Raw genomic sequence first — 17,992 nt, 5'->3', positions numbered from 1 at the left:
AAACCAAAGATAATAAAAATGAGAAACTAAAGAATAATTTTTATACTAGTAATGTAATTGTTGGGCAACAAGAGCAGAATGTGTTTTGACAAAATTGAAACTTATCAATGTATCCTAAAACATTTACATTTTACTAGATTTTCATCATCCAGACACTTTACATACTCAAATTCAAAGTAATAATCAACTTGGTCAACTTCTAAGTGTAAAGTATTAAATAAAAATTTAGATTGATATGAAAAATCAATTTAAAAAAATAAGAAACCAAAGATAATTAAAATGAGAAACAAAAGAATAATTTGTAGAGTAATGTAATTGTTGGGCAACAAGAGCAGAATTTTTTTTGACAAAATTGAAACTTATCAATGTATCCTAAAATATTTAAATTTTACTAGATTTTCATCATCCAGACACTTTACATACTCAAATTCAAAATGATTTTTTAATAGTTAAAATATAAACCAATTTAAGTTTTGATATTAGAAACCATAAAAGTGATTAATTAAACATTGTTGCACTGTGATTTGTGAAATGAAAACATAAAAACAAACTACTTAATTATTAAGTATATATGGAATCAAATGAGGACAAAAATATAATGCCTGTTATGAAATAAAAAAAAAACAATTATATTCTTTGTATCCTTAACAGTTTGATATGTAAAAATTTTAACATTGTAGCTAATCAAGTTATTCTAAATATTTGATTGATATGTTAAGCTTGTAATAGATTTCTAAAGTATTAAATAATTATTAGTAAAATTCAGAAGAAAACCTCACACCTTAATGCTATTTACAAATGAAAGCAAATTTAGATTATAAATCGATTTCATCGAATATAATCAAGATAAAATAAGCAACGTAACAAAAAAGAATTAGATTTCCCCACAAAAACTAATAAAATATTTTGTTCACAAAACAATTAAGTATCCTAATAAATTAACTGATATTTTTTTTTAAACATTCAACTTCATGTATGATTTTTTGTTTTACAGTAGATTAAATTATATTTAGAAGAATAAAATGCAAGAATATCCAATCAAATCAGTTATTTATACATTTTAATAATAATAAATAATGAGTATTTTCTTTTGCTTTAAGAGTCTTTTTAAGAAATAAAATAAAAAAAATGTCTCAGTCATTAGATCATATTTAATTAAAAGACAGAAATTGAAAAAACTATGTGTTCGATTTAACAAGTGGAGGCTTCACAGGGGTTATTCTTCATGGCACAAAAATAGACAAAAAAATAAAATGAATTGTCACAACATAATTCTATACAAAAATAGTAACAGTTTTAATGTTTTGGGAAAACTGATTTTTAAAGACCAGAATGAAAAACTTTTGCCTTTGCAGTTGATTCAATTATCATATTGCCCAGGGGTATGGTAGACAAAAATTAATAAAAAAAAGAGTCTAAAATACTAGTTTTGGATTAAAATTAGCTAAATTAAACATTGGATAATAAATATATATACATGGTGCTCTGCAAAAACTTAATGTGTAAGTTTAGGATCTTAATCAAAAATAAAACTTGAAAAACATACATATTGGGGGGTCACAAATCAATATTTAAGTGAGGAAAAACAAAATTTGAGAACGTAATAAGCAACTAGGAAAATTTTGATTGCAAAAGGAAACAGTGATAAGTCCAAAAGCGGTTATTAAAAACACATATACGTTTAACCTCTTATAAAACCACTTCTGATGCTTATTACCTTTGCCTTCCTTTACACTAGTTTGCCAAATTTTGATAGCGTTTATATTTTCTCCTTACTTAAATATAAATTTGAAACCACCAATATGAATACTTTCTTTATTTCATTCTTTGATAGTTTCTAAAAATACACATTAATGGTCAGATTTTACCAAATACCTTGTATAATAAAATAATGGTCAGTAATAAACAACTTTAATTAATAATAAGTTTAAACTTGCAAAAATATATAAAAAGGAATTTTAAAATTGTATAATTAAATTCAAAAAAGGTTATAATAAGCTTTTGAAACTTTTATAGGTTCTAATTTAATAATTCTAATTTTAAAAAATACAGCTATATGCATAAGTAAACAAATTTCTAATGTTAAAATTTTATTTATAATTTTCACTTTACTTTATTGAATATAATTTATTTTAATATTGAATTTCTGATTGCTATCTTTTTTTTAAAATTATAAACTTAAACAACAATAAATAATTTTTTTTTCTCTAAGGACAAATAAAATTGGCTCAGGGCAAAAGCTTATCATGCTTAACCATTTGACAAATACAAAATTAAATATTATATGCTATAACTATATACAAATGACAATGATCCTATACTTAGAAATCAGTTTTCTCCATCCAATGCAAAAGAAAAGCGCCTAGTTATTAAAAAAATGAGCAAAATTAATAAAAGGAAAATATATTTCTTGGCAACACTGAGGCTTTCTTATTTCAATTATGGATTAGCAAAACATGTATTTGTTACTTTTTTTTCATTCACATGCCAATTAACACAAGACAAAAACTGGACAAGCACATAATACAATAAACCAGAATTATGTTTTACACGGAATGATTTTTTATTCTGGCATGGACTTCCATTAAAAAATCAATTTCAGTATATATATATATATAATTTGTGTGTGTATACATACTCAGCACAGTACACTGAAATTAAAGAAATTGTATCTATTTTAAAACTGGATGACAAAGTCCTCGAATGCAATTTAGCTCTTTCATCATAATCTCTTTACAACTATAAAAATGAATGCATCCCTATAACACTTCACAAGACTAACTATAAAATCACTTCCTTTTTTTTCTAAAAAAATGTCACAATCTCTGTTAATGGCAGTCAAATGAACAATCCCTTATACTGCCTAGAATTAACAATGAGAAAAATGCTCATTTCTTCTAACTTACTGTTCAATTTCATCACCGGTGCAATGGCTCTCGTTGAGTGAGGGCCCAGGAACAAATTAAGAGGAAGGAGGCGCAATAACAATTGCAATTGTAAGTGAGGTATATATTGCAATCAAAGTGAGGTATTCCTTGATGTGGATTAACACAAATTTTCTCGCTTCCCAAGGTAGTTGAAAAACTCTCACTAAATACTTTCGGAGAGCTGATTTGGCCGGAAAATTGATTTAGCTGCTATCAGCTACGAGATGACTTGATTGAGGTGGTGCATACGATTTGAAGTCTGAACTAGAATTTGAAGTCTTGAAGTCTGAATACAAGAATTAACTACTGGAAATTACATAATTTATGAAAAAAAATTGGTTTTGCAATATTACTTTAAGTAAGGTTTAATGTAACAAGATTTTTTGCTAATTTAATGGGAGTTACCATTTAAGAACTAGGTTATACAATATTAAAATAAGGTTTTAAGTAACAAGCCTTTCTCTTAATTTAATGAGAGTTGCATTTTGAGATGTTTTTTTTAATCAAAAGACTTGTTTTTTTAAAAAAAAATTATTTTCCACATAGTTTATCAGAACAGTAATTGAAGAAACACAGAATATTAAAAAAATGAGTTAGATAATATTTAAATAAGGCTAAATGTAACAAGTCCTTTTATTAATTTAATGGGAGATATATATCCGAAGGCTTTCTATAGAAGGACTGCCATTTTTGTATTTTGGACATGTTTTATCATAACAGTATTTTTGAGGAACACAATGTGGCTAGAACTGACTTTACTAAAATAAAGGGATTGAACTGTGAACATTCAGACACAAATCTTGACCACCTCTTGAACAATTTCTATGTTACGAAATGCACGGCGAACAAGGTTCAGGCATAGCTTGGTGTCACAAGCTTTAATTAAATTACGTTTAAGGACAGGTAGTAGCCTGAGGCTCAGAGTTTATAGATGATGAGAGTGATAAGTCCTCTGCTTCCTCCATATCCTCTTCTTGATCTTCATCATGGACGTCATGATGATCAGAATTTACGTCAGAATGTCGATCATCTTCATCTATTCGATGTTGCATGTCTGGAGGACACATGTGTCCTGGCTCATCAGACATTGGCTCTTGTTTGATGTGAATATTTGACCCATTGCTGAAAAAAAATATATAATTAGAATTGCCATAGTAATATTCTTGAATTGAGAGTATGAATAAATGTAATTATTTAGTTATTCACAGACTATTTATTAAGAGCTTTCGCATAGAAGCAGCTATTTGAATTATTTAAAATTAACACTAAATCTGCCAACATTTTATCTATACTTATTTCTACTGCTTTTCAAATTGATGTTGTATTTTTTTTAAAATTGACTACAATTAATACAGAATTTAGCATAGGCAATAAAACACTATATCATGTAATAATTAAAACTGCCAACTGAAATAAAAATCCGTGTCAAGTATTTATAGTAACTAAATCCAAAATGTTGAAAATACATAAACAGGTCATCTACAAGATTTAGTTTAACTGCTGTATTTTCTAGCCATTTGGTTCGTCATATCTGCATCAAATTTAGTGTTATTATAAAAAGCAATAGCTTCAGGTATACATTTACCTGTTCCTTCAATTTACCTGCTTCCTCTAACAGAGTAGAAAATTTCTCTATGTTCAAAGTTACACATTTCTACTTTGAACTTAGAGACATGTTCTGTTCCATTTGCTTTTGCTGATTGTCAGAGTACAATAAAAGTACAAAAACCTGCTTGATTGTCTTTCTTTTGTTTTGCAGGTTCTTTTAATTCCCTTTTATTCATTCAAATAATTCCTACTAAGGTAGTTCTTTTTGATAGAAGATTTTTTGCCAAAGAAGTACTCATAAAAAATTACCACCGGTTATATTTCTTTTGCATCCTGTAAATGGCTCAAAAAGAGATTGAGAGCAACAAATTCATCAAGTGGATTTATTAAGCTGTTATTTTTATTGCATTGTTTACCAAATACTGAAATCCATTCCCAATATATAAACTCTCGATTTCAATGTCTGATGCCAGCTAGAATTTGATTTCACGCTTATAAATTTTGTGGACATATATTGTGTAACTCTGCATCTTGTTTCTGTCACAAATAGCTGTTCTCTAACAGTAATATTTGTACCTGGTTTGTATCAGTTCTGGTTATTTTCCAAATGTATTAATTTGTACATAGTTATAGAATAGAAAGTTGTGAAGTTATATCTTCACAAAAGGTTGTTTTTAATGTAAAAAAATGCATGGTTTAATGGCGTATTATAAACCTTGTGAGTTATGGAAGAACCAAATAATGAAAGACATTACTGTTTAGGGTAACTTACACAGCTGAATTATTCATTCCATGTGTTATCATTTCTACAACGTAACGCTCAGCTTCGCTCAGTGCAGATGTGCCATGAGATTGGGAAGTTACACAGTCAGGAGTGGCAGCAGGTGTAGGAGTTGAAGTCGGAGTATGTGGCACGGCCCCACTACCTGCCATCGCAGAGTTTAGGAAGGACAAGTTGCTTTCCGCAAGAGCAGCCTGCAAGATGAAAAATTTTTGGTCAATAATGACACCACATTTAATCATAGGATGGAAAGTACGGTAAAATATTGACACCCACTGAAAACTATAAAAGTTTACATTAAAATATAAACACAAATAAAACTTTTTTCCCTGGCTTTTAAAATTTCAGAATTTTGAACTATATTTGTTAAAATATAAAAACAGTTTTCTCAATTATCTCTACTTTTACTGATGAGTCAGTTTAGATTAAAAAAAATCCTTCCGTAAAAGTTTACATTAAAAATTTAAACAACAGATATACATTTTAGTTTATTTATTTAAAAAGATCATTTAATAAAAGCCTACATTAAAAATGTAAACAAGAACACAAAGATTCAATTTTTGCTTGTTTATATGGCGCGGTTTATTAAATTATGCAAACAAGTTTTCTCTAGGTATATCTTTAGCTACGCCATTTTTAATATGCATGTATATTTATAGACAAATGCATGTATAAAACTTAAAATAGGCAAACAACTATCTAAGAACAAAAAGTGCGCTCTTCTCACACAACACTTATGGTATTGACAGCTTTCCTGACTATCTTTAATAAAATTTTCCTCTCAAAGATTGTGCAGGTTTGCCCAGCTCTTCATATCCACTTTTTTGTAATGATCTTGTTTTTTAAAAATTATGTGAAATTTATTAATCAATTATGTTTATAAAGAAACAAATTACGTGTAACAATCCTCAGAAGGGTTTCCCTTAAATAAGAAGAACCTAGATTGAAGATAATTTAAATGAGGAATGAATCAAATTCAACAAACAACCTTCGCACCGTAAATTGGACATAAGATGGTGCATTTAAGTGTTTTGAAAATATTACTCAATATGTATGAATACGACAAATATACAAACCTGTAATGAGGCATTTAATGAGTCACCATAGAGGCCTGGACTCTGCCTCAATGGAGGGCTGCCCATTCGTCCCTGCCCATGCATTAGAGGTATACCTTGAGGAGCGAGACCTTGCGCAGGCAACTGAAGACTACTATAATGGGTTCAAAGAATTGCTTAATTGATGATGCATAACATTAAAGTTTAAGACAAATATTAGTTTAAAACTCGGTAAATAATTTTATAAAAATGAAAAATATATAGAGTGGATAATTAATAAGTATAACCCAAAGTATGTAGGAATTCAAAGCTACGACTAATTTGTAGTTTAAAATGCATTGCTCAAACCAGGACTTGACATGTGGTTAGCTATATTTATGTAAAAAAAAATTAATATATAAATTTATGTGCATTACAAAACCATTGTGTTATGAAAATCAACGGCATACCATACATAATTTGTTATCTATGGGAAATCTATTGAATAAGAAATAAATTGCTGCAACAACCAAAATGAATTATAAATTTCCTGGATTTTGATAAATAGATAATGCACCACACATAATTTCTCTCAGATATTGATTGGGCAGTATTTTGTATGTTATTAAACATTTATCGGTTGCTGTAAGAGAGAGTGACCACAATAATTCCACTTAAGAGCAAAATGATAGAAATTAAAATACTAACTAATGATAATATCAACAATTGGACATACATTTAAACTATAGAACACCATATACTTATTTCAGATATTTCTCTTCATTTAAAATAAATTTTTTATTCACTAGTGCTGAGTTAAAAGAAATTCAAGTTTTTTTTAACAATCTAAATTATTTTATTATTTCTAATGGCAGTGGGAATCGACACACGATAAAAATAACACAACTCAAGAGAACAAGGATATAAAAATTAAAAACAGTCATTTCCTCATTTGACACCTTGCTTCCCAGTATCGGTCAGCGATAGTTGCTCCATGGAGGGCACGCCAAAGGAGAACATGGTGGCCATCCATTACAAATGGGCCTTGACATATAGAGCAAAAAGGATCAGAAGCCTAACAATCTAAATAGATTTTAAAGAATTTTGCAATTTCAGATATTTCTCAATGTTTAAAACAAATGTTGTACCAATTAGGGATCAGTATAAAAAATCAACTTCTTATTAATTTTGAAATTGATTTTACTTATCTTATTTATATGTCTCAAAAATTGGAATAAATATCCTACTATTTAATGACAAAAGTAAAAAATAATAACAATTTTGAAACAATTAATTTATTTTACATATTTCTTAAAAAAAGAAATTTTAATATTCATAAAAATAGCAGTGAAGATCAAATGAGCAATGTATTTTTGTCAACAAAATTGGTTTTTAATAGTACTTTAAACAACTGTTAACATTAGCTATTAATAACTTTAATTTGGTTCCTAAAACAAAAATTTGACTTCACTGTCATCACTTTTTATGCCAAAAATAAAACTCTTAATGAAGATTCTTTATGGATATATTTTCAATTCTTAAAATAAAAAACAATTTTATAATCATTAGAGCTTGGCTCAAAAATGATCATATGATGTACTTATAAAACTCTCCAATTTTCAATGCGTAGCTCTTTTACAATAAATTATAATCACCTATCATGTAAGAGCACACGGTAAAGATCTGATTTTATGCTAATTTATAAATTAATTAAAATTTTAATTTTCATTTAAATAATCTTTGTTTATAATTTATATTTTAAAAGTTGGAATAAGCAATGAATCAAACTAAAACAATCAAATTTAAAAAAAAGAAAAAGAAACCAGTGATTTTTTTTTATCAGGTTAAGAAAGTTAAAAAAAAGTCCATGTATGAACAATAAAATATAATACAAAAAATATGCGATCTTTATTTAAACTTATTAGAGAATAGCACTTTTACAATGAAATATAATCACTTATCATGAAAGAGCATATGATTAAGATCAAATTTCATGATGATTTATGAATTAAACAATTTTGTTCCATTTAAAATTTAAAGTAATTTAAAAAATAGAAATTTAAATATTTTTTTCTAAATATTTAAATTTGTTATTTAAATATTATTTTCTTATTTATATTTCGCAAATTAGAATAAATTATGAGACCCAAAATAAAACAACCAAATTGTGAAAAAAGAAAAATGATTTCTTTTCTGGCTAAGAAAGTAAAAAAAAAAAAGTCCATGTATAAACAATAAAACATAAGACACAAAATATGTTATCTTTCATTAAATGGCAATTTATAAAACTTATTAGAGACTACTAGTGTCATTATAAGAGGGCCACTAACTACTACAAATGCAGCTATATCAGTGTTTACTACAAAAAGCTAATTTTTAATGATTACTATAGCATCTATTAACTATGACTACACTAACTGTCAGTTCTAAAAAAATTACTACTAATTGTTGTAGGCTTACAGTATTTTTCAAACAGCAAAAAAAATAATTTTACAAGTCCATCATTCCTTCAAATAATATTATAGCTTTTCAGACTACGTAAGGAATACTAAGTTTATTTTTCATTCAGGTGTTACTGCTTAACTAGATTATTATATCTATTGCAGCACATTTTTCCATCTTCATGTTATTAATACAAAAGTAAATAACATTTATTTCATTTGGATGTGTTATATGAATATTCAAACCTTTAAGTTGAGCTTTTTTTCTTCTTTTTTTGTGATATTAAAACCCCTGATATTTGCATAAAAATTAAAGTAATCTAGAACATTCTTTTTAAAAAATTTATATAAAAGATAACAGTTTGTGAAATCAAAACTATTTTAGAACAATTACAAATTATAATTAAAAAATATGTTTGCCATAATATAAACTATTTATTGCTGTAATATCTACAATTGCTTAATTGTTGGCCAAAATTAAAGCAATCTAGAGCATTAAAAAAATTTTTTTTTTAGAGAAGATAACAGTTTGGGATATCAAAACTATTTTAAAACAATTTAAAGTTTTACTTAAAGAAAAACGTTTGACCAAAATGAAATGCTATGGCAGTTAATATTTTTTACTATACTGAAGAGAGATTCTTTTTCTTATATATAAAACTTATAACAATGGATTTAAGTTGGTTTTGAAACCAAACTCTTATCTTGAAGTGCCAAAAAAACAATATAATTTTTTAATTAAGTGTCACGGAATATTAATTATAACACACCCAAATGAAATAAACCCCTGAAAAAGACAATTAAAAATTAATAAATTTACTTCATGAAAACAAATGGTGAGGCATATACTGAAGGGAAATCAGAGCTCGAAATCAGTAGAGCATCGTGGAAAGCAACATGCAAGCGCAACATGCAACTGGAGGGCAAAGTTAGCAAAGAAGACTGATATCAAAAAGAAAATAAGTAGGAAAGTAATAAAAAAACAAACAGCAGGCTTACTGTGAGGAGGGGATGTCAGAGTCAGGGTATTTTCGGGGTCGCCCGCGGCTCAGGTGGCGCCTTCTCACGAACTCCTGGTCATCCACTCGCCACCACGACCCAAAGTCATCCTCATAGCGAACAAAGCATTTATGAAGAGACAGATTGGTGCGTATTGCATTCTGTGCAGAGAAGGAGGGTGGGAGAGGGCATGGAAACGGAGGTAAGGACAACGACCAGCGAAGAAAAAGGGCAAGGGCAAAGGTAAACACAGGTCATGGCACAAAGAATCAAACAAAGTGCAAAATAGGCAGAACATTAGAACAGAGCAAATAAAAGCATTTATTAACAAACATTCCAGCACAAACAATAACAGAAGCATATATACAGGTGATGCATATACATAAAATGCCCAAAAAGATAATTTTAGATAAAAATAAAAAGCAAGGTGAGGGAATGGCAGTAAATATGTTACAAAATTACATGGCATCACCATGATTTATAGGGATTTTATTATATAGATAAGGAAGAGGAAGTAAGGTGAGGAGAGAGAGGAGAAGGAAAAAGAAAAAAAACTTGAATGAGTACAGTGTTTGTAGATATATGTACAACATCAAAAACCTACCCGGACATTCGTTCTTGAAGCCGCTGAGGACGACGTTTGTAGAACTCTAGTTCGTCCACGGTCCAAACGGCTCCTTTAACATTTTCAACCCGCATAAAACATTTGTGAAGACTTAGGTTGTGACGAACTGCATTCTAAATAATTAAGAGTACTGTTTCAATGTCACAGTTATTAAATTAATAAGCCAATATGTGGTCAAGTCATCGTCTTTGATGAAAATCCTTCCTTGTTTAACAAGTTTTTCCTTTTTATGTTCAAATTTTCTTTTAAGGTGTAAGATGAAAATTTATAACTTACTTATTTAGTTTATTTAATTAGAAATTACAATAAAATAAAAGAACATGCAGCAGAACCCTGCTTATTTCATAACTCCGATAGCTCATACTGATCACATTAATTTTTATTATGATGCAGAACAGAAAAAGACCAATTCAAATGTGAGATTCACAATGCTAAACAAACCTCCATTATTTATTATCTTTTGTGTCACATGAGTAAGATTTGTGACAGAAGCTAAAATAAAAGCATTAATCCATTGTTACATTAATGTCTAAATTTCTATTCAGAAAATCAGGTAAATAAGCATTGTGATATTCATAAATAGAAAACTACACAACTTTTCACTTCAAAAGGAAATATTTCTGAATCGGTACCCGTTTATGCAAACTACAACTGCTAAAGCCATATTGACAACCACACTGTTCAAGTTGGTTATCTTCTAGGAAGTTTTGTTTAGTTTCTCCTAGACCACTGCCCTGAAGAGGCAAAAACTTGGCATAGGTACCGATATAAAAATCTCCCGCTTTAAAATCTCAAAGAAAAGGGATATAAAAATATTGGAAAATCGATTAATGATCGCAGTTTAAGCTATGTGATTATAATTTGAAATATATTTTATTGTCTGAAATCATTTTTCGCTCTATTTACATGGGAGTTTAGGATTGGTAAATTTGTAACTAGTATTTAAGTAGACAATTGTCTCATAGTTTGAATGAGCAGGGTTCCTCTGTCTTTAGATATTAAGTAAACTATAACTTTTTCTAGCATGACGCATGCATATGAATTTGAAAAATTTTAAACTCTAACTAACTAATAAGACTTTTTAAACAGAGTTCAAACAGTTAAAGCATGTATAAATAAGAAGATAAAATGTCTATTTGTTGTACTTCTGCTTTGAAACAATATATTTTTGATTTTCAGTAAAAATAATTTCCTAAATCAATCTATCAGTCAATCAAGAATAGAAACAATTCGTCATAGAACGCAAGCTATACACAAATACAAAATCTTATGAACATAACTATTATTTATGTATGCAAATTTTTCATGTCAATAAGCTCTTTACTGCATACTTCACGAGCAAAATGGTGCTTGCAACAAATGACATTATTCAAAAGTCATTATTTGTTTTGTATTCATTACTTATCACAGCTGTTGCAGTGCAAAAATTGAAATAATAATATCGTAACAAGAAACTTCATCTAACTTGACAAAAACCCTATTCGTATGATGCTGAATACAAAAGCATTGTATACACCAGCACAAGAATGTGGTAAAACAGCATGTAAGTGGTAAAAAGATGATCCAAATCCTTAAGTTAAGTTTTTATTATGAGCATAACAAAATCGGAATTAACTGACATGCATCAACACCTAATTTTTCTATCATCTCCTAACACTAATCCTAATATAATTAACTTTGCACGATTGATATATAGACAGTCAAGCGCCGATTATCCGAACTCTGATTTACCAAATTGTTCAATTACGTAGATTGATCAAAAACAATGTATTTTTTTCACTTTCTTCTTCTTCTTCAAAATAAATAAAACAATCGTAGAATATCTGAAAGGGGTAAAGAAATCTTCAATGTGGGAGATAAGTAATTTCTCATAAGGAAACAGCTTTCTAATAATATTAAAAAAAAATCTTTTTTAAATATGCAATTTGTAATATGCTTTAATAGTCATTACTACAAGTGTCAATCCTAAGCTTGGAAAAATTGTGAAATTAAGTTACTTAAAGACATTCTCATAGTCATTTGTTAAAGAAATCAAATTATCTGGATTTTTTGTTATCTAGATCTACTTTGGTCCAGATAATTGGTGCTCTATAGTATATATAGTTATAATGTATAGATTTATGTATAAATATATGTTTTATTTCGTATATATTTTATTTTAATTTCCATTACTCAGTGCTTAGGTGAAGAAAAAAAAGCTATATGCATAAAAATTCCATAATTAGCCTGTAAATAAAACTTTTTTTATATGGTTTTTAGCAGAAAAAAAATAAAAGTGGCAAACACAATTTTTCTCAGTTCAGATAGTGACATTTTTCCAAAAAGATCAGTCACGTCTGTAATACTGTAATAAAAAACTTTCCTTGTACTTTAAAGTGCATAAAATAGAGAAATATTGTTTCAAAGCAGCTAAAAATAAAATCGAAACACAAATACTATCTATACTATAAATATACAAATAAAACAATTAGGTAAACATTTAGTAGGGCAACTAGGTTCTAGGTCACAAAACGACAGCATTCATGAATTCGATACTTACATAGAGATTATCTTGTGTAAGAATAGCATCAAACAAAAGTTGTCACTGTGTCCATAACTACATTTATCAATTTACTTTTTAAATTTTTTTTTTTAAAGTAGTTCCATTAACATCTGCAGTTTTATCATTGAGTGTGTCACTTGCCAAAGAGGTAAATAAAGACTGAGAAGAAATAATTTTGAAAAAGGAGAAGCAGAAGAGTTTGTAAATTTTGAAATGATTTTTAAATAAAACAAATATTTTAAAAGCTTTCATACGAAAATTTGTTGTTTATTGGGTTTGGTAAAAGTAACTCAGAAATAATAACAAAAGGAAAACATTGTATAGTGACTTTTTGAATGTCAATATGAAGGCAAATATTTCTCTTCATATATATTTTAAGATTTAAAAGTTCTTTATAAAGCAGATATAAATAAAAGGAAGGAAAAAAATAAAGAAAGAAACAAAATAAATAAAATTAATAAATAAAAAAAAATAAATATAAACCATGTTAGTAACTTATAAGCATGTATTTCTTCAGAAATGTTTATGAATGCACGAAAATTTAATAATAAGATCTCTTTGATTATATATATATATATGTATGTAGGTACGTACATGCATGTAATGATTACTATAAAAAACTTATCGTAAATTTTTTTTAAATTCAAATTATACCCTTCCAAAAAAAAGAGTGTATGATAAGATAAATTATAAATAATGTTTTAAAATTTTTTTAAAATTAGTAAAAAATTTAGTGAAAATAAAATCTGACTCATAAAATATAAGAGAAAAAGTTTTAAAGAGTTTACTAGAAATCCAGGCTGAATGTTTGGCACAATAACTACAAAGACAATTTTTTGCCAATTTTATATAATTTGCAAGTTTATACCTAATTAATTGACTAGAAGAACTCTTTTAAGCGATATATTTTATTAAATTTGTAAAATTTTCTCAGTCGATAAGATTATATTGAATTTAAATGCTTTTTTGGTTTAATTTTTTTACAGTATTTTAAGTAAAATTATTAAAATTGGCCTATAATTCTAAGTAGTAGATAAAATATATGAAATAAATTGTTATAAGACATGAAGAAAATAAAAAAAAAAGAAGTTTTTTATAAAACTGATTTATATAAATGAACAAGAAAGCTTTTAAAATAATTTAGGTCTATTAATTTTCTAGTCTAAAATATTTAATAAAACCACAATATTTTTGAAAAAGATTAAAAAGTATAATTTTGTAATTATGAAGACAGTTTGACTAACAAACAGCAAGGTATAATAAAGAATCACAGGCAAAGTACCTTGAAGGAAGAGTTCCGGAATTTGCCCTGAAAAGAACAATTACTTTATGCAGCAAACTAGTAACATGGCCTGCATCAAGTACAAAAAAAGACAGAGAAGAAAAGCTTTTGTTTTCTTTTGTTCAGAAAGTAACCCACTCAATGTAATAAACATGCAGAAGAAACTATTGAAAATCTAACATGGCAATCCCATTTTTTTAATTAAACTAAAAAATCTCAATACTCACACTAAAAAACAAAACAAAACTACATATTGTAATTTGTATTAATTAAGAAAACCAATGTTAAAAGCTAAAGTGTAAATAAATAACTACAAAGAAACATTTGATTTTAAAATAAATGAGTGTTGAATTTACATGTAGTAATGAATTTAAATGTAATACAGAAAAAAATAGATATGTCATATGAACATATAGTATTTTTACCTCAATAACTTTTTCATAAATTCTTTAGCAATGATATAAACATTAATAGAAAACAATGATGTTTCTTTACAAAAGGATTACATAAAATTACGTTATCCCATTGTAAAGAAGCATATTATGACAACAAGGGCTTCATCGAAAGCCTGTAACAACGTAAATCTAGCAGATTCTCTAAGATGATTTAAATCTGCTTTGCAATAAATAGCAAGATTAAAAAATATATATATATTTTTATGGAATAAAATTTTTCAATGTAAATGTTTCATATTTTATAAGATATTATGATATATAATAGGTTACAATATTAAGAATTTTTTTAATGCAAGAAATTTTTACATTTTATCAATCACTTTTAATCTCTTTCTGATGAACAGTTTTTATAACATAAGTGATTATGATATAAAAAAACATTAAATTCGAAATGGAATTATAAGTAAGTTATTTGTAAAATCAAAAAGTATAAACAAAAGTAAAATCCAAAAGTATAGTATGATACTAATCAGAGCAATGTACACAATGTTAGAAGACAGCTATGAATTTAAATAATGAAATATAAAAATTGTTCGTACCTTCCATGTAGCTGCATTCCGTCTGAAGTAACAGAAGGTGTTTTGAAACCAATTATAAATTTCATTAAGAGTAAGCTGCTTTTCTGGTGCTTCAATTATGGCCTAAAGTGATGAAAAATCAGAATGTTAAACAATAATAAAATTACTAATAGCACCAAACACACTGAAAATTTAGTGGTCCACTTTGGTATTCATTAAGTGGTCCAAAAACTTATTATGTTAAAAAAAAAACTTACTATGTTAATGTATTAAAATCAATATTTGCTTAAATGAGGAAATTTTTTTAATCTAATAATTTATTAAGAAGTGAAAAAGCATACAATTAAAATAACAATAATGATAGTTAAGAAAATAGAAATGTGTATTCTTTTTGCCCTGAAATAAACATTTATTTGTTTAATGATTAAAAAAATAGAAATAATTAGAAAAATGCAAAATTTAAATTTTTTTAAAAAAAAGTACAATCAAATTAGGAGCATCATAGACTATTTTCTGAGCATATTTTTTTATCAACGGTATGTTTAATATTTGAATGGAAGTTAGTTTGCAGACAAAAATGAATAAAAGCAGTATCTTACTTGTCTTATTAATGATGCATACGTAAATGGTGGTCGGACATCAGCATTTCTGTAAAATTCTCTATTCCTTTGAATTTCTAAAATTAAGTTTAATAACAAAATATTAAATGTGATACAAATTAAAATAATACAAATATAAGTATGGCATAAAAAAATGCATTTAGATTATACGCATGCACTATATACAACTGGATTTTGGAAGACCCAGGCATTTAACATGCTTCACCTTTTGATATATTTACAACAGCTGCAACAAAATCTAGAAATCAAACATTGCCTTCAGACTTATTAATAATTATATTTAAAAAAAAATTTAGGGTGAAAAAGGCTTAAAAAACTTGATATAGCTAAAAGACCTTCAATAAGATAATGTCAGAAAGGTAATGTTATAAGATTCAGAAAGATAACATCATTTTGAAAATTCAAATAATTTAGATTCAAAAATCTTTTTATTTATTTTAATATGTTTGAAAAATGCAATTAAATGAAAATTATTTGATTAAATAACAAACTTGGTTAATAATATTTTTTTTAAAAAAAGAAAAAATGAGAAATAAATTGCATATTACTTTCTCTAATATCTAGATTAGCTGTTTCAACTTCTCTCCTTCAATATTTATGACATTTTAACAATTCAAATTTAGATTCAATAATCTTTTTATTAAATTAAAAGAAAAAACAAAAACAACAATTAAATGAAAATTATGAGATTGAATAAAAAAAAAAACTTAAATTAAGAATATTTTAAAGCTAAAGAAAAAATTAGAAATAAAATGCATATTACTTTCAGTAATATCTAGATTAGCTCTTTCAATATTTATGTCATTTTGAAAATTCAAATTTAGATTCAATAATCTTTTCACTGAATAAAAAAACGAAAGTTAAAAATATCTCAAAATTAAAGAAAAAAAGAGAAATAAAATGTATATTACCTTCTGTAATATCTAGATTAGCTCTTTCAACTACTCTCCTTCGAATTGGAGAATCAGGCAAAGATGGAACATCTAAAACTGAAATTTAATTAAAAGTTAATTAAACGATAAAATATACTACCTACATATAGAATAATAATTTTCCTTTACAACACTGAAATAAATATTGTTGCGTAAAAAGTAGGAACCTGAGAATGACATGAGTTATACATTTAACTTTTATATTTAAAAATGATCATGATTTATAAATTTAACTTTCAGCAAAATAAAAATATAGAATCAAAAACCTCCTTTTTCTGTATAAATGAAATAATAGATTAATAAAGAAAAAGGATTTGATCATGAATTGTTAGAAAAAAATATAGGCACAGTGTTTATTTGTTGGAAAGTCTAATGGCTATACCCTCATAGATATGGACATTTCAACTAAAGAGTCCCATAAGGGGAAATTTATAGGGATTCGGAAAAGAAATTAAGTAAACATCGTCGGCTTTCGAGAAAAACGAAATTTAGTTTTATCATGTAACTTATAACATTATGTGTCTTAATATCGCAACAGATAAATATTGAAAATAAAATCTCTGTGTGTCATTCAGTTGAAAAAATAAAAAAATAAGTATTTTAAATACGATTGTTTATCAACAAGATACAATTTAAAAGTCACCTTGCTTGAGCCATTTTAACTACTTTTGCCCAAAAACTTAAGAAGCAAATGATGTAACTCACAAAAACTTTTAAATACTTTTCCAACTTTAATATTGAAGTTTTTTGGTCCTTGTATTAAACAACACGAAGAATTGAACCACAATGTGAATTAGTTGATAAAATATGTCACATGATATAATTTTTTTAACTATAGAAAAATAATTTATAATTTCATTAACTTCGTGAGTTCTTTGTAAACAAATATCACCAATAGTTGATCACAAAACTGAAAACGAAATTCTTTGAATATATAGTGCTGCCATCTCTTTAAACTTAGAAGTACTACTACATTTTATTCACAATAGCTGATGTTGTAGGAATTAAAAAAGTCAAAATTATTTCATTCCAACTTCTGAGTTCAATTTGTTCTTAAAAGTGATGGAATTTTCGCCATAATTTGAATGATAGCGAATTCAAACTATTTATAACGTATAAAACTCCAAGCAGCCATGTCACAATTGTAAGGTTTACAGAATCAAAAAATTAATAAGTTTTATTTGTAATTTTTTTTAGGAACTATTAGATTAATCCAGTTCAAAGATTGGATTTTGTTACTTAAAACTAATTGTTTTAAAAACTATATATCCCTCGATATTTCCGTATT

General features: G+C 26.9%; 1 protein-coding gene across 27 annotated transcripts in view; it reads right to left on the bottom strand.

Annotated features, from left to right (window-relative positions):
• Positions 1–1,133: 1,133 nt before the first annotated feature.
• LOC107437615 (forkhead box protein P1) overlaps positions 1,134–17,992 on the bottom strand; it is a 403,975-nt gene continuing 387,116 nt past the window's right edge. For 15 of the 27 annotated variants that reach the window (XM_071186848.1, XM_071186855.1, XM_071186862.1 and 12 more), the window contains 7 exons: positions 16,684–16,761; positions 15,752–15,828; positions 15,174–15,275; positions 10,335–10,468; positions 6,333–6,465; positions 5,248–5,450; positions 1,134–4,049 (listed from right to left, as the gene is read on the bottom strand). In XM_071186848.1, coding sequence (XP_071042949.1) covers positions 3,821–4,049; positions 5,248–5,450; positions 6,333–6,465; positions 10,335–10,468; positions 15,174–15,275; positions 15,752–15,828; positions 16,684–16,761 — 956 coding nt within the window. In that variant the 3' untranslated portion in view covers positions 1,134–3,820. Of the gene's footprint in view, positions 4,050–5,247; positions 5,451–6,332; positions 6,466–10,334; positions 10,469–14,179; positions 14,207–15,173; positions 15,276–15,751; positions 15,829–16,683; positions 16,762–17,992 lie in introns of all 27 variants that reach the window. The other 12 variants (XM_071186843.1, XM_071186858.1, XM_071186842.1 and 9 more) reach the window with 1 other exon arrangement.

This window comes from Parasteatoda tepidariorum, chromosome 10, assembly GCF_043381705.1.
Source record: "Parasteatoda tepidariorum isolate YZ-2023 chromosome 10, CAS_Ptep_4.0, whole genome shotgun sequence".
NCBI lineage: Eukaryota > Metazoa > Arthropoda > Arachnida > Araneae > Theridiidae > Parasteatoda > Parasteatoda tepidariorum.
The sequence above is the reverse complement of the archived record's forward strand: the minus strand, read 5'-3'. Positions and strand labels throughout refer to the sequence as shown.